Here is an 18,155-nt window from a genome sequence, read left to right as displayed (position 1 = left end):
ACTTAAATGATACAAAAATCTGGGCAACAAAGATGGAATTAAGGAATTAAGTTAGTATGCTAAAAATACAAAATATAAAATTTCATACTTAAAAAAAAATTATACCTTATCAAATGCTGTGTATTTATTTACAATGTCGATAAAACACCTCAAAATGAATACAGTTCAGGATCGCGCCTTTAAGAAACTCTCATAAATAAGAAGTTCAGGTATGAACAAAGTAGTCTCATTTCACATTAAAGTTTTTTTTTTTTTTTTTTTTTATTTACGCTCCCATTTGATTTTCCTGTTAAAATGCTAAAATGTTCTGTAATATTCTGTCCTAAAAGAAAAAATAAAGTTCAACAAAAACACTTTTCAGAAAGGTTGATGGAGACGTTCACCGAGCGGTTCAGGCTAAAAGTTCAGCTTTGACTCGTGAGACGAGGACATTCATCGGAGCCCCGAAGCAGACCAGCTTCAGTATCTTCTACATATTGAACACTTGTAACGAATTGATGATTTCTCTGAAAAACACATCTGCGTTTCACTTACCTATGAATGACAGCCTTGGCTGTTAACTCTGAATGCAGATGTAAATGTCTGTCCTCTTCCTGTAAAACATTAGAAGCATCGCCTTTGTGATCCTACATGTTGCAATGGGCCTCGACTGAAACTCAGGCGACTGTGTGTCATTTTGACTTTGTCTTTGCTTGTTGGCTCTCTCCATGCTGCTGAAGATTAAAGCATCTGCATGACGAGGAGGAAAAACATCCAGCCTTAAAATAAACGCATAATTTGGAACACCAGTGCTCTGTGATGTGAAAAACACAACAGCCTGGCTGATCAGAATTCCCAGAATGGATCGAAACAGCGCAAACATGACTCGACACTATACGAGATGCGGGATCCAATTATCTCCAATAACGGAAAAAAATATCGAAGCTGTGGAAGCGGAGCGAGGCTCGCGGCCGGGCTTGTGTTAACCAGCAGGAATCAGTTGTTTCTCCTACGCCGCTTTGTAAACTGCTGATCTGCTTGTGGAGCTTGTTTGAAATGTTTCACATTTTTTTGTGAGGGCTCTGCAGGGAGAGGCATTAGAAATCAGGATAAACCCGATGCTGACCTTTTGGCGAACTGTTTTCAAGGCGACCTCATCCTGTGCTGATCTGCCCCGGGGCTCCTGCTGCTGAACTGGAGCTCTGAAACATAAGCCAGGTTGAGTCTTGTCCTGGGGAATTACCGGACCACCACAGCGAGAGCTCACGAACACATCTACAGCTGTGCCACAAAACCCAATCATTTAAATCGGCTTTAAAAGCTCCGGTACCCCAGTGCGTTTAGCCGCCATTCAAACAGCACACAGTGGGGGGGGTGAACTAGCAAGTCCAAAGTTAAAGGCCACTTGCTTTGTTATACGTTCGCTGTCATCATCTCCACAGGAAGATTGTTCTATTTCTAGCTGATAAAAAGAGGAGATGCTGAAGCAGTGGCAGTGCAGATCAAAGTGATAAAGCAAGGGCAGAGAAATCACAAACCTCTCAGCTCAGAAATATCAACTACAAGTGATTTTCTCTCTCACTCACACACACACACACAAACGCACACATTCCAGGTTCATTACCACATCATTTTCACCAGGACTTGGGAGGTCATCCACTCTAATCCAATAACAGCCAGAACCACAGTGGGGCTTTTTTTTTTCCAGTGCAATTCATGGTTCTCCCTCCAGTCCGCTACACTCCGTTCCTGCCTCACATCCATTCCATATGGTTCTGCTTGGTCCAGTTTCAATTCCCAGTCTAGTCAAGACAAGAGCGGCCCCATCAACAATGGTCCAGTCCTGTATAGTATACGATCTAAAAGAGTCTGAACAGTCTTGTGCAGTCAAATACAGTCGAATACAGTCCAGTTTTGGTCAACTCCTGTCCAGTTCCGTCTGGTTGGAGTATCCTTCTCGGCTCCGGACTATAAAAACTCCACGTAGTTTTCGGGTATCAGTCCCGTCCGGCCGTCCAGAGTCCCTTCCAGCCAACCGGGCTCCCTGGAGGCATGAACTGAAGAGAGAGAGAGAGAGAGAGAGAGACATTGATTTTTGTTTAAATGTGTCAAGATGGAGGGAAAAGTGCCTATGAATATGTGGCACCTAAATTTGTGGACAAACACATGTCCACAGGCACATGTGCAGATAGTGTGAGAGAGACAGAGAGGAGGGATGGTGGAGACAGATGCAAATAATTGTTAGCAATTTCACATGTTCCTCATTATCTAAGAGCTTCATATCCAAATATTTTGAGCAGACATCTCTGGCAGCAACATCGCACGCCAATCACTGCTAATAAGCGAGTCTGAAATATGCACGATATCAGCTCCAGACTGGGCTCTTTCTATACTGTCAACGGTGAAAACAAGCTAACGACCAAAACGATATTTAGGTCGACGGTGTCAGAATAAACAGCTGACTAATTATGGTTATGTATTTTAAAAGCAGCCATGGTTTTGCTATGGAAGAGTAATCCCATCATATTAAAATTGTGAGGTAATTGCATTCAATTCGTTTGTCCTTGTCCCCCCTCGTCCCCCTCTGCCAAATAAACAGTGAAAATTGACAGGCCATGGACCGTCTAATCTAAATGAACCGCTTTCATGCACATATGTTTTGATTTTGGAGGGAGATGCATGAATATACTTCATATTGTGCCAGCTAAACTGAGTTATGTTGTGCTTTGACGTTCTTCAAACCAGTATTAACTGATTTTTGGGCCACTTGGGTTAAGAGGAAGAAGCTATAAACACAATCTTGCTATATTACGGCCTTATGAAGTTGATACAGCCGACACATTAGCAAGCCTACATCCAGAGCTGAGAGAGACCTGCAGAGCAACCTGATTAATATGAAAAAATATTGATTCGTGTCATGTTAAAATGTTAAATAAATACGAATTTGAACAGATCTGAGAGCATAAATTATCAATTTGAGAGGAAGAATTAGTCATTTGTGCACAGGGATTAAACTGAAAATAAGTTGGCTGCAGCGAATAAAACCTATATTTCCATTTTTTGTGTATTGTTTCCTGCTCTTAACATTGACTGGAACACATTACCGTGTTTATGTAAAAAAACGTCCCCAATTATTTCTCTGCTTCTCCATTTCCTGTTGATCGAGTGCGAGGCAGGAAGATGTAAACATATGGCGAGTGTATAACTGTCTCTATAAGCAAGTTGCAGCTGAAGCTTGACGTGTATGAACTACAATAATACCGCAATTTCGAGGAAGCAACGGAACTGAGTTAACTGTACGTTGCTGTGTCGTGCGGTGTATATTGTGGTTGGAGATCTGCTAAACAACAGGACTTCTGGCAAGATATTTCTAAAACACAGGAGGATAAAAGGGACGCTGATGCAGAAATAAATTGTGTGTCGACCACATTTTGTCCTCGCAGGGAATTTAACTGAAAAATGCTGCAGACCATGCTACCACAGAGCTCCATCAAAGAAAGAATGTGGACAGGACACACGGATTTTGTCTGTCCTTGATCTTCACGGATCTGCCTGATTTAAAAAAATGCTTTAAAAAAAAAAAAAAAAAAAAAAACTCTTCTTTTGAATTCAGTTTGTGCAATAAAGTATGGATCAAAACTGTGGTAATATTCTACATAACAGCTAAGATTAACACATTTGTACATTGTACTGTAAGCATACAATGTGTCTTGGCAGTGTCCGACAACAAACTCCCGGCTAATCCAAAGATAAGCAAAGAGGTGGAGCGTGGGTGGAGTTGAGGTAGGCTGAACGAAGCCTGGCTGCAGTAACCAAGCAGGCTGTAAACATGTTTATTTCTGCTCTAAAGCTGGGTGTTTTAATATGGGAGTCTACGGGGATTGACTCGCATTTTGAACCAGCCTCAAGTGGCCGTTTGAGGAACTGCAGTTAGCTTAATTTTTCAGCCCTGCCTGATCTTTACAGAATTATCGTGGTCGCTAAAAAGACATGATGAGGCTGCAGCATGAGCTCCATGGGATAGCTGGGATGCTCTGTCCTTGGCTTGCAATGAGCAGACTGGGGTGTTGAGATACCACTGCAGGGATTGCATGTCCCCAAGGTCACATTTTGACCCAAAGGGCTCCGATGACACTGCTCTGCATTACATAACCTGCAATAGTCTTAATGCAGCTAACTCTATTTAGGGTTTGGCGATCTGAGAGACCATGTGTCAACTGACATGACCAAAAAAGTGAATCCCTACCGATCCTGAGTACGTGTGTCTGTTTACCGACAGGGATTTACAACATACCGTGATAACTACACACTTCAGCGGTTCTTCTGTCTGATAAGTGAGGCGGCATAAGCACTACATAAATACTATTATTTATATTTATCTTTATCTATATATCTTTAAATCTGTGCAAATCTGGTCTCCATTAGAAGCGCAGAGGCAAAGAAAACAGGGGAGATAAATGTGATTTACAGTTTTGGCTCTGGACAGACTGACTTTAGGCTGGAGAGGACCCTGAGACTGCCTGTATCAAGATTCCTGTAAAAAAGGGGGTGGAAAGGAAAGAAGAAATAGAAAGAAAGGAAGCCACTGAAAAGTGGAAATAATATTTTCAATGCTTTCCTGTGTCATCCTACATACTCATTTTCAGCCCAAAACTAAGCAAATGACTCCTCAGATCTGAAAGATATTAAGTTCTTGGCTTGGTGCAAAAGCAACACGTTACACTTGACTGCGTCTGTTAAATTCTAGTCTGCTTGCCAGCCTCTAATATTGTCTGGAGAAGCAATAAGTGTGCATCCAAGCTTATTTCAAAGCCAGGTGCTAGACAGCAATAGACTTAACACACAGAATAATACATTATTCACCCTATGGATTCAGGCAGTAATTTACTGCAAGGAATCGACTAAAAAGCTTCTTCATACAACTCCAATGCACCTTCCTCCATCCTCCACCTTGACCACCAGACCTTACTGAAGGAAAAACTTATGAGAGTAGTGACAGGGAACCATTTAATTTCATTATTAAAATGGCCATCAAGGGAAAACGGTGTTAAATGCCTCCCAGTTATAATGTTTTGGGCAAAATCCCTTGACTACTTGGATAAATTTAAACACATTTCCTACCCCAAGGATGAAATCCAACACCGAGGCTAAATTAAGACCAGCGAACTCCCAAGGCTGACTTTTCCTTGTGACAGTAATTGTTTGTTTCTAGTCAAACACCAACCCACATTCTTTCCTTTTCCCTTTCTGCTGGCTAGTTCAGAGCCTGACTCACCGTTCTCAAAGATGGTCCCAGCGATGAAGGACAGCTCGGAGTCATGCTCTGCCTTGCAGGCATACAGCGCTCGAGCCTTCCTGCCCACAATACTGGAGGCAATAAGAGAGTGAGAGTGAGGCTCTGGGCTGATTCAGAGGAAAAAAAAAACCAAAACAAAACAGACAGCTTTCGCTTTGAAACAATGCTTCATTTAGACACCTCGAACTAAAGTAACACCACACAGGTCATTACTTTATATGAACTGTTTTATAAGCACCAAGTGGCTACATTCACAAATAACGGATGTTTTCTAGCACAAGTCAAACTCTGCAGAAGTGTTTGCTTTGGACTGATTTGAAGTTCTAGCGTTTGCCTTTTTAATGGAAACGTAATGGCCATATATTATACATTTAAAACTACCGTTTTTCTTCTGCTATAAGTCATGTTTTATGTTCCTGTGGCTTACACAAAACCCGGGTCTGCTGCAGAATCTGCTCTCTGCCACGCACAAGGAAAGATTTGAGGGTGCAGAGCAGCGGCGAGGAAGAACAGCTGCTAGCAGCAGCAGCCAGGACTCTCCAGTCAGAAGCAGCGTAAGGCAGTGACACCCTGTGCGTCTGCCAAGGTCAGGGTGAGTAACTGCATCCAACTGAGGTGCATTTTTACTTTAATTCAATTACAAACTGACTAATAGAGTAATAGAGTGCATCATTAATCTAAGATGCTATATTACCCTTTAAATTCCCTACTTTCATTACAAAGGTCATGGGCCACCATATGATGGCTCCCTGCACTCACAGCAGTGAGCCTTTGGCTTCAAGAGTTTTCTTCTTGAATTACCTTGCTGTTCTTCATTAATTCAACATAATCTGGCAACAGTCCAAACATCTGGAATGATGAATTTTAAAGAGCTATTTATGCAGAGACGAGCGTATTAGCATATCACTAACAGCAATCTAATCATTTACTGAATAGTACTTGATGGATGCTTGAATCAAATTTCCAGGCAGTCCAACACCTCCAGAGATCGAACTTTCCATATGATAAACTCACAGTCTTTTTCTTTACGCTCTTCACTGCGTCACCTGCACACAGCCACACACCTTCAGGGCGTACACCTTCAGCCTTCTAATGCTTTGCTGAGATTAGTGACAAGCTGCGATTAAATCATTACACAAACAATGTGGACTAACCTGACAGGTGATGAGTCACTGGAGGCTGAGGACATGGGCTGAGGGCTCGATGGGGCTGAGAACATCGGCCAGGAGGGAGAACGAGGTGAGGTGGGGCTGGGAGACGTTGCACTGATGGACACACACACACACACACACACACACACGCACACACACACACACACACACACACACACACACACACACAAATGTGTAATTCATAGCATTGGCAGTATTATAGAGATTTAAATAAAAAGTCATTTCCACATGCTCTGGACATTATCAGCTGTGATCAGCGTGACAGTCTGAAGTTAAAGACACATTTTTCGTACCTGGCTGGTATGCTGCTACGACTCTTTGGGTTCAACCTGGAAACACAAGATGAAATGAAAAACCAAGATGAAGTAAGCCATCCTAATTAATGAGCCACAAGGTTAAGTACTAAAATGTTTCTGGACTTGTGAAAACAAAAGAAAGCTATATTAGCTAAGCTGATACTAATTTGGACATTATGCCTCCAGAGAGATCGTGTTACCGGGGGGGGGGGGGGATTTCCCTTCTCAATGAGGTCTGTTTGCATTCGCTTTCCAGCACACATGGAACAAATGACAAGTATACAGAGAGGAGCTTGCTTGGCAAAAATAAATAAATAAATAAAAGTGTTTTGATAAAACCCTAATCATTTAGCTGCAAGAAGAAACTGACTCCTTAATAGGTCTCAATGGGTGATGTAAGTCGCTTAATGTGCTCCAGGCCTGAATGAAATAACAACCGTAGATGAAGGCTAATAGCCACAATGAATAATACGGTACATTAGCTGACTTAGCCGTGGATATTCTCGCCCCATCATGGTTCTGGTACCTGGTCAATATACAAGCTAACTGCCGCATTTGGCAGTTACGCAGACAGTGAGGACAGACATGTAACATCGACACTGATAAGACAGCACGGTTACAGACAAAATTAAAATTCAGATCTGGTTCATTTATCTGCCGTGGTCATACAGAGCTGTAGTGGGACTGTGTCCAAGCTCGCCAAGGACGAGTGTGTATCCACAGTAATGTCATCCAATTTCAAAACGGTCGCTCGACATGATGCTGCAAAACATAATTCATCCTTCTATATCCAACCAAGCCGTGCGCTTTCATCAATCCATTTGTCATTCCATCCATCTGATCTAACGCTGCAAGATGCTGCCGAACTGACACACACGCATGCACGCACGCACACACACACACACACACACACACACACACACACACACACATCGACCGTGTTGATCATTCAAGTCTCTCTCTCAGAAATGACACGCACGCCGATATCCATCACAGGCTGCCCTGAAGGCTGAACGATGGCGGAGAATGAGAGAAGGTGAAAGACGCAAGCAGAGGCGCGGTGAAGGCTGGAGTGAGGCGTAATAAAGGGAGGAAGGCAAACAGAAGAAAGGCCAGGTTTTGCAACAAGCTTTGGCATAATTTTCCATGATGACTGTTTCTTTTTGTGCATAACATGTACCTGGATTATTACGCAGGGAAAGAAGAAGCAGACAGAAAAGCCACCACTTTGCATTCACGCAGCACCACAGACAAAACTCAGCCGGGCTGCTGTGCATCGTGACACGTCTCAGGCCGAAAGAGGAGATTTTCTGCTGCCTCTGCTACTTCACTGCTCTGCCCAATAAGACCTGAAATAATGCTGAAAAAGCCCTAAAAGGCAAGGTTTAGTTTAAGGTTCAGTATTCAGCTCATCTCTACATGCAATCCATTGCGTCCAATAACCTCTAATGTGAGACAATCATACAGATCATTTTCTATAAGAAATCTCATCTGCAGGCCTCCCTGCAGAGACAATTTGTCTCGAGTGTCCACAGGTTACAAAACTGTTTCTTGAGCCTGTTGAGCCTCACCAAGAACAGGTTCCTCCCTTTAGATTTAACTAATAAGAGAATTGAGTTTAAAAAAGCACTTGCTGGCGCACAGACTGCCTCTACAATCTGACGTTTTGTTGCAAGAATTGAGTTACATGGTGCAACTGCAGCCAGCAGTGCTGACATTCACTTGTGTACACGGAGGAGTTTATGCAAGAGAAGGCCTGGAAAAAAAACATGCTTTAAAAAACAGTGCAGCTACGTGACCACACCCGACTGCAAGATACAAGCGTACGTTATTCCACCCTGACGCACAAGCTGCCGACAGAAAATCGCATTTGTCAAGGTTTTGGGTATTTACCAGCCTTTGCATTGTTTGAAATTACACAAGCAACCATGTGAGGACTTTGAGTGCTTCTTCTAATTATGAATGATCTCGCTTCAAACACTGCGAGAGCCACAAGGGTGGAGCTTCAAACCATTTCATTCTTAAATTCCACGCAGTTCCCAAAGTTCTCAAACATGTCAGACTGAGTTTTGAGTCCACGATGATGGAGAACACATCTATATTTCTGTTTGATGTAATGCTGCGTCCAAGAAAAGATCCAGCAGCCACTCTCACTTTGAGTTTCGGTTTGATCTCCACCAACTCCTGAGACGAATGTCTACGTCTCTCTAAACGCTCCACTGTGTTCACCAGCGAGTTGCTCCGTCTGTCCGTCTGCGGTTTGGTGCTGGACGGAAACAGTAAAGCTGCAGCTTGTAAAACAAAGAAACACAAAAAGCTGCAAGATGCTAAAAGCTCTGAGCTGCAGAGAGCTGGGTGATAATTCTCCATGGGGAGTTACATGTGCTGTGTTAATAGAAAAATAGTGATTAGAGCAGCTTTAAGGTTTATCATTTGGAAAAAAAAAAAAAAACAGTGGTACTGCACATACAGATGATTAGCGCGGGCAGACTATTCTCCTGCCAGTGTCAGGCAGTTCACTCTCTACTCCCTGTTTGTTATTCCACAGCACACAGGTGAGTCAGGGCATTAGTGCTTTTTCTCTCTTATCTACCACTCTGCACATAACATCAACTCATTCAGAACAGGGCCCATTTCTTTAGACCATAGATTTTCCCTTTTTCTGATGACATGAAATGTGGTTGCCATAGAGACACAGCTATATCCTAAGGCGAGATTTGGGGTAATCATGGTCTGTCTTTCTTTACGTGTGATCCACTTTCAATGACCGCCGTTAACGCCGTCACGCGTTCAGTGACTCAAAGAGGGGAAGTGATACATGTATCTCCTTTGCACATGTCGTTAGGAGGATGCCAACAATGCACTCAGCAGCAGATAATATGGAGTTCCGCAGTGGGATCACATGTTGCCAACTGACAAATGCAGACAAAGCGATGGATTTGAGGTGGAAAGTTCATTCGTGGAAGCAGCTGTCGTCAGAAAGGATTTTGCCACGGGGTCCACTCGCAGCGATCAACTTTGTGAATTGGCTTTTTAAAAGTGAATGTGAATTAGTGTTAGGCAGACGGAGGTCTGACTGATATCCAAAATAGACTGTAAACAGAACCGTAATTGAAATCCGTTTAATTCAGCGATAAACTGTGAAACTGACCTTGACATAACACAATATTGGTACATGGGCTGCAGTGCAAATAACTAACACGGTGATACATACTGTTAAGTGTAAATAAGAGTGAATAAACAAACTGAATTTAAGACATTTACCGAAGCAGCTTTAACACTGTGGGTCTCATCTCTTCCCCAACATGCAGAACTGGTTCCATTTCTTTTTGTATCTCACGTCAATGGAATTTTGTCTCGTATTTTAGACCTCAGACTTACAGGAAAACCAGCAAAACGCTGTGGTTGTATTCCTTTATTTATTTAACCATCCCTTTGAGTGATAGTCTCAACGATCCACCTTCTCTCTCCATTTGTCACTCACTGCTTGTCAACGCACTCTCTCTCTCTCATTTGCCTACTCTGTTTCAATTTCTCTTCGTTCTATCCAGCCACGTCTGAGCCATTCTTCTTCTCTGCCTCCCTCCAGCAAAGCTGCTGGAAGAGACAAGGACGGGTGATTTCCAGCTGACAATCAGGATATTTTGATTGAATATATAAATCAATAGCGTTTTCTCTCCTCCGCTTCGGAAAGACTGAATTTTCCTCAGAGAAGGGTTTGCATTCGCCTGCATACTGCACAAAAAATAATAAATATTACAGGTGACAAAGCATTCACACTGACAGCACATGTGGCAGCTGATTTAATTTAACCGATGTCTCGCCCTCCTCCACCTGACAGGCCATCAATTCACAAAAACACAAACAACCGATAATGACAGCATCTACACTCAAAAGACGGTGAATGTAAAAGCAATGATTAACATTTTCGCAGCCTTGATATGGAAAATAACAATCTCAAATTAAAGGGCAACAACGTGCTTACTACCAATATAACGTGTGTGTCAGTGTTTACTCTGACCTGCTGATGCAAACGCATTTTTAGAAAGATGGTAGAGGCTGCTGATCCGCAACAACAACATGCAATTCTTGACTTCGAATTGACCAGAATCTCCTTGCAGATCACATTTCTTTTTATAGGCGACGTATAAAGTTCAGGTTTTCGACCTCTGGGAAGATCCCTTAAGCAGGAATGTATCATCTTCTGCTTAAAGGCCGTTCACAAAGTAAATCTGCGTGACCTGCACGACCTGCAAATATCAAGTTTGCGCTACAAAAAAAACACAAGGGTGCAAAAAGCACTCTTAAATATTTCAATAATGAGCATCATAAATTTTAGCTGCCGCTGCTGTCACAGAGGTGTCGCTGAGCCCTGCGCTGTCTCTCGTGCCTCTCTCCTCAGTGTGCGCTTGTATCTGCACTCGTGAATATATGACAGCTTGATGCCATTAAAAAGCACCGACAGCGTCTCACTTTAACCCTAAATTCCTGCTCATGCTCTGCTGGTCTGCTGCTCTGAGTTTTCAGCTACCAATTAATGCCAGTCCTTTCACTTTTCAGTTTTCCCCGATCAATGTTCCACTACCCTGAAGAGACCCAACACTTTTTCCACATTTAAAGTCTTTCCCATTATTGACAGGCTTTGAATGTGGAAATTGGTGTGGCCTTGCAGAACGCTACAGCCAATTTCACCCTCTTGATGTTTTGATTTTCTTTTTCACCCTGTCTGTATTAGCAACTGGCATTGATTTGTTCGTGCTAGTATCTATGGACGCTGGCTTTTCTATGACAATTTGCAGTAATTAAAACAAACAAGGGCACATTGGGAGAACAAATGCAGCTGTTTTGTGGTCATTCTGTTGGAATAAGAAGGCTTACGCACTTGTTGATTCGTTTCCCTGCTTATTGATTAGAATTTTGACTGCTGTTTCATCATCATCATCATCCAAACAGATCAAACTGTATCACGCAGCCAAGCTCGTGACTGTGCAGCTTGAGGTGCTGATCAGCGTTACGTGAACTGATCAATGACATTTACAGTGGAGCAGATGGGGAGGGCTTGCCGCTGAAGAAGGCAGAAAATGCCACAGAGGACGTCTACAAAGAACTTTCTCAGATTTTAATGCCTCTGGCCAGATAAAAAAATATCCAGCGTTATCTGGGCTGCAGCTTTAAAATCCAATTCGGAACTTAAGTTGAATCCCTCATGAGCGGATCGACCGCCAGTGTAACATCTGAAGATCTGAGAGCGTGAGAATGAGAGGGATTGGGTCTGTATTGTGCTGAAGGCAAAAAAAAAAAAGAAAAAAGAAAAAGAAAAGGAAACAGGAAAAAAAAAAGGGAAATAATGGGGAAAAGCAGCAGAAGCAGACACATGTAACCCGGTGACTGGCACGACACGCGAGTGTGTCTTTAATTGGGTGTTGTTCTGAGAGGAGGAAATATTTCTTTGACAGGTTTCCTAGAAAACATTCTGGTCACAATAGAGATTATTTTCGGCATCCCACCCATTGCATGTGTTTGTGGGTCTTGTTTATTTTCACAGCTCTTTCTCTCTTTTTGTCTAATTTTCCTCCATCCAATGCTTGCTCTTCACTCAGCTTTTCATTTTGTAGCTCTTCTCTCAAATGAAAGGAGGAATAAACAAAAATTCACTGACTTCCTCCAAGAGACACAAGGTAGACAGACAGAGACGTTTTGCCATTTGTACTTTCACCGTAGAACATCAGGGTCAAGGTCACGTCCGCGGGGTCAGCAGTCGTATTAATCATCTGCTGGTCGTTCGCGTGTTCCAGAAGTCAGACAGTAAACTTCTGCTCTTTTAGTTGTTTCTTTAATTTATCGTTTTCCTGCATTAGTCGGCCAGAGAGAGTCACGGGGATCTGATTTGTTTGTGAGAGAGTACAAAAGAGATGTCTTGAAAGGGGGTGTGAAGAAACCTGCAGGCATTTCTCACTTCAAAAACAAACTATAAAAAAAGGAGGGCAAAAAACCCTGTCCAGTAGTCAAGGCGCCAAAACTGGAAATAACATCCGCCTCAGGGGAACGCAGGGCTTTTGATGGCCCAGTTGTTAACCTCTGACCTTTGTATCTCCCTCTTGTCTGTGATGAGGGTGCAGGCTGGCTTTGAGAGATTGAGAAAACACGGTCTGGGCTGGGATCCCAGTCAGTTAACCCAGACTGACTCTGTTTGCTGCTTGTTTAAAAATGAAAGGGCTGTAAAAGGGCTTTGGTAAATCCAGTCTTGGGCATCCTTAAGCTATCGGAGAAGCTCACTTCCTCAAAGCAGAAATACTGATCTTTAACTTTACAAATAAAACAGGTTTTGTTGCAGGGATGTAAAGAGGTACACTTGCATAATATAGGATGAGAGTCGGAGTGTCCTGACTTTTAGTTTGTAGTATAACATGGCTCCAAACACACTGGATACTACACTACCCATAATGCATCTCAACAGCGTCTCTTTGGAAAACCCTCCCTCTCTGGCTGTGTGCTAGCAGAGCGACACACCTTCGTCGAGGGATCTCTCTCGCTCTGCTGTCTTTTTAAATATGACTCTCTCTCTCCACCTTACTTCTCTCAGCACCGCCCAGTCTTTGCAGATTCTTCAGCTTCATCCTTTCATCAGCCCATCAGCCAGTCAGTCTTAGCAGAATCAGCAACCACCACCACCACCACCAGTGTCTGGACTTCATGGGGGATTTATCTCGCTGCTGTTCAGGGTGATGGCCCTCGAATACAAAAATCTGGCAGCAGAGTCTAAGCCAACGTCTCTCTGAAGACTTAATTATCACATATCATCTGTCATAATAAACAATTATCGTTACTTCTTTAACTTGTCTCTCGTGATTGAAATGTGTACCATTAACAGTGTAAAAAGTAGTTTTCATTGCATGCGTGGGCTGGGTTACACTTACCGTGTCGGTGAGCTTGAAACACTTTGTTGAACCTGAATCTTTTGTTGCGTGTCAACGTTCACCTTGAATATCCCTATCAAGATAAGTACTACTGCTTAGCTGATGGGAGTTGCCTCTTTCATTATAGTTACTGCTTCAGTTCAACTTCCAACTTTTCAGCTTTGTAAACACAAAATTTAAGTTCAACGACTGCTCATGATCTGGCCCCTGAGGCCTGTACTACAACGGAGGACCTTCAGCAGTTCACCTCTTACTGGAGTACATCATCACAGCAGCTCATGCTGAACACCTAAGCTGCTCCGGACCAGGTCATGTTTGAGATAAGAAGTCAGCACATACAGCAGCACCTACTGACCAATTCTCTTTGAAAACGGCATCATCAGTCATAGAAGATCCCGCGGAGCTCAATGCATGGATCATGAGAGGGTCTCTAAGAAAGGTAAGAGACCAGCGAAGCCCTTTGACTGTAACTGATGATATAACTTTTCTAAACCGATATCTCTCCTACAGCACCGACTGACTGAACCACTAAAACCTCAGAACAAGTACATATTTACAAAAATCAATTTAGTTAATGAGGTAATATATTAAATATATTGTCTTTGTACTGTTTGCAATTGAGTACATGCCAAAGGCAGGATTATGGCAGGATTAGCAAATTATCACATTCTGTGATATTTATGTTTTACTCAGCTTCCAGAAGCAACAAATGTGGTTTCTTTTATCCCCCTTAAGCCATCTTCTTCATTTTTTTTGCTTGATTTAAAGGTTAAACTTAAGGGAGTTGCATAATATCCAGAAATTCAAAAAGCCACATATCATCCTTTAGTTACAGGTTCCAAGGACAACTTACAAAACAAAACATGTATTGCTAATTCATTTTGTGTCCTATCAGAGGCAAAATCTATTATCTCGAGCAGTGAAAAGGTGCGGCGTCTTTGTCCTTGTCCAGAACAATTTAGTATCGTGGCAATAAAACATGTCTGAGGAGCTTTTATTAAGCATGCTTAAATGAGATGTCAAGCATTTTCCCCCATAAATGTACTTTAAGGACCAGTGTGGAAGATTTGAGGGGGGGTCTATTGGCAGAATATATGAAAATAATGTTTTGTAACTTAGACTGAGCTTAGATGGAGCAAGTCCTTTTCCACAGTTTCTGCCATGCTGTACTGGCATGTTTCTACAGTAGCCCTGAATGGTGGCCACCATACATGAGGGTGAGGTGAGAGGTTTACAGTTTGACACCTACAACCTCACTGTTCGATGCCACTAAAGCCTACACACTGGACCTTTGAGGTAAAGAAAAACCTCCCTATATATGATGTAAACGTAAAACCTTTCATCACACAATGTTTAATGTGTCATCAATACTTACAGTATCAATCAGCAAAGAATGAGTACAAAAACAGATATTTATTTATACGGCTTATTATCAACCAACACCAGAACTTAGATTTCCTTAAAAGGGCAATTTGATGTAGATCTAGATTTCTTGCCTTCAACTTAGATTGATTTCATTACTCTTACTTATTTTCTGACTTTACGGATTAGACACCCTCATACTTGTGAGAGACAACACATGAATTTCCCACAATGTGGGACTGTTGCTTTAAAAAGGACAACTTGGCACAATCTAGAGAATCTCACTATCTCTTTCTTGGCCTTGGCTGTTCCTTTTAAATTCACACTTCACAGGCTACTCCAGCAAGAACGCTTTAGAAATACCCTTTCTCTTCTGTTTCCTTTGCGGTCGGTCGCTGAGAAGCTGAAAATCCCTCCACAGCTCTATCGTTAAATCTAAAATAAAATGCTCTGCTGTTCATGCTGAGCTGGTACAGTTGACCACACACTGCTCTTTTTTGTCATGCATGAAAATAAAATGAAGCCATTACGCAAATGCAAAGAGCTCTTAGAAACTCTAAGATGCTAGTGACTAAGATTGGCTGTTAATGACAGGAAATCCATTTCACCTTGATCATGCATGCATGCATACAATACACACATAAAAAGGGCCACACACATGTATAAAACACTTTACAGCACTACATTCCATACAAAGCTGAAAATAAGGACAGACGCTTTCGGTGCCATTTGCTGCCGTATCATGACCAACAGGCTGTTCACCTCAGCCATTAAATGGCTCTTTAATGTGACTCATAACGGGAAGACGATCTGAAAATGCTTTTCATGTCTTCCTTTTGCTCTCGGTGCTCTTGAGTATCTCTTTCAGGCCCTTAATCTCCCTGCTTTTATTTTCCTGCCAATTTTTCATTTGCTCTTCCCTCCTCATACCACCAACAAGTCATTACGGATGACATATCTCTTCTATCTCTGTGTAACACCCTGCGGTGGACCTTGATCTTGGCTCAAGAGATGTCAAAAAATGTATACAAATGTCCTCAAATGTGTCCTTTTTCTCCAAGTTCAGCGCTTTGTGGACTCACACATACCTCACACCTCACTCTGAAAGGGTCATAACTTTTCAACTTAAGGGATATATGGGTAATATTATTGGGGATGACGCTGCTTATCAAGGGGTGTATATTTCATTTCCTTGCTTTCCACATTTATGGAATATCAGCAACTGCAAAAAACAACAGCTAAATGCAGTTTTCCATTTCAGCTGCTATCACTACAGGACTCATCAGGGGGACTTTACTCAGGCAGAAACAAAGCCATGACAAGTATAATGTTTCCCTACAGTCACTGTATATGGGTTAACAACATAACTGCATGCATGTGCACAGTTGTGGCTCGCGGCCTTTCATTTTGAGATATGATCACCGTTGCAGTCTGAATCCTTCATACACAAAATACATGATTATGTGTTTTTAAGGGAACAATAACCTACGACAGAATCAGGACTACTGAAGCGCAAGTGTTTACTGCAGGCTTTACTACCCAACATTCACGCGACATTATTAGCATACAGTGTTAAAAGCAAACGTTAAGCAATATGTGAGTATTATTTAAAAATAATCCGCTATGTTTTTTTTTTTTCTCTGTGTGATGTTGAAGAGCACTAACATTTAGAGTAAAGGTACCCCAGGAGCAACAAAAGACACCTGTTTGGATCATTCCGCAGGTATGGATAGGTTCATTGGTAACAGGTGATATTATCATGACTGGGTATGAAAGGGGCATCCATTAAAGGCTCAGCCATTCACAAGCGACGACGGAGAGCGGTTCACCACTTTGTGAACACATATCAATGTGAACAATGTATCAAAAGAAAAGCGTTAAATAACAGCAGCAAGGACCTCACATCTAGAGGTGAGTAAATAAAGAAAAGCTGGATATAAGAACTGCCTCTTAGCGAGAGATTAAGAGGATGGAGAGTAAAGGAGATGGAGTGGAAGTGGCAGCGGGAAGACAGACGGAGAGAAATAATCAGCGGCGACGTGCAATTGTCTTGGTGACGGCGTGTACTTGAAGCTCTGTCGCTGTTGTGTCAGTAAATGAGACGATTGGTAGTGCAGGTCTCCTCTTGGTCTAACAAGGTACATGTCAACACCAAAGCGGCTTGAAGAAACACGATGGACAGAGACAAATGCAGAGGCCGTGTGTGTGCATGCGTACGTGATGCGTGTCGGCCCATGCGCATACACGCTGTCTCATGTTGCTGTGAATTCCATATGCAGGTGTGTGTGTTTACACCTGTTAATAACCTCAGCATGGGTGTGTCCAGTGTTTATATGGAGATATAGAGTACCTCTCACAGGGAGAGGGGCTTGTTCAGACCCGTGCAAATATTTTTGTTTAAGTAAAGTCTTTAGGTTTCATTTGTGTAAGCTTCTAGTTAGACATTGAGGCAGCCTGCGAGGCGGGCATAGAGTGTAAAATAAATCCAAAATATACATGACAGGTACTTTTTATAGTTTGATTGTATTCAAAACTTATTTGACTTGATTATGCAAGTGTTACATGATATGTTTATGTGTGCATGTATGAGAATGGGCTTTTGTGTACTTGTTTTTATTCTAAATTTCCATCATTCAGCGGAAAGCAGACACAGTCTTCCACTGTTGGTGCACTTGGAGTTCAGTTCCTTTCCTCGACACTTCTGGGGTTTATATCGACAACCCGCCAGTCAAAAGACTACTTCCCTAAGCTCTTAGCTGCCTGTGTGTGCTGACGTGTGTGTGTTTGCTCATGTATTCCTGCGTCTGTGACTTTCTGTATGCATGAAAAAAGTGGATGTGTGCGTTCTTGAAATTCAGCTTCATATTCTGATGATGTCACTCACAGTGAGCTGGGCCGGATCTGCCGGGCGTCCTGCTCTCCGTCGTTGCTGGTCAGGCTGTGTCTCGGGGTTCGACCTTGGATGCTGCTGTTGCTACTGCTGCTGCTGTTACAGTTGGAAACGGGCTGCTGCAGCTCGGCAATGGTGGCATTGACTACACTGTTCCTCTTTTCACCTACAAGAATGAAGAAAGGTTAATAATCTCTTTGGTGTTTTCAGATAGAAAAATATTCTTTTCTAATATTTCTAAAA

At 42.4% G+C, this 18,155-nt stretch overlaps 1 protein-coding gene across 1 annotated transcript in view; it reads right to left on the bottom strand.

The window, feature by feature from the left end:
* Positions 1-267: 267 nt before the first annotated feature.
* The window catches only part of LOC143332467 (rho GTPase-activating protein 26-like), an 86,792-nt gene continuing 68,904 nt past the window's right edge, over positions 268-18,155 (bottom strand). Inside the window, exons 20-24 of the mRNA XM_076749950.1 lie at positions 17,907-18,078; positions 6,741-6,776; positions 6,430-6,540; positions 5,255-5,346; positions 268-2,036 (exon numbers count right to left, since the gene is read on the bottom strand). Coding sequence (XP_076606065.1) covers positions 1,948-2,036; positions 5,255-5,346; positions 6,430-6,540; positions 6,741-6,776; positions 17,907-18,078 — 500 coding nt within the window. The 3' untranslated portion in view covers positions 268-1,947. The remainder of the gene's footprint in view (positions 2,037-5,254; positions 5,347-6,429; positions 6,541-6,740; positions 6,777-17,906; positions 18,079-18,155) is intronic.

This window comes from Chaetodon auriga, chromosome 15 (genome assembly GCF_051107435.1).
Source record: "Chaetodon auriga isolate fChaAug3 chromosome 15, fChaAug3.hap1, whole genome shotgun sequence".
Taxonomy (NCBI): Eukaryota; Metazoa; Chordata; class Actinopteri; order Chaetodontiformes; family Chaetodontidae; genus Chaetodon; species Chaetodon auriga.
This window is presented reverse-complemented; position numbering and strand designations above follow the sequence as displayed.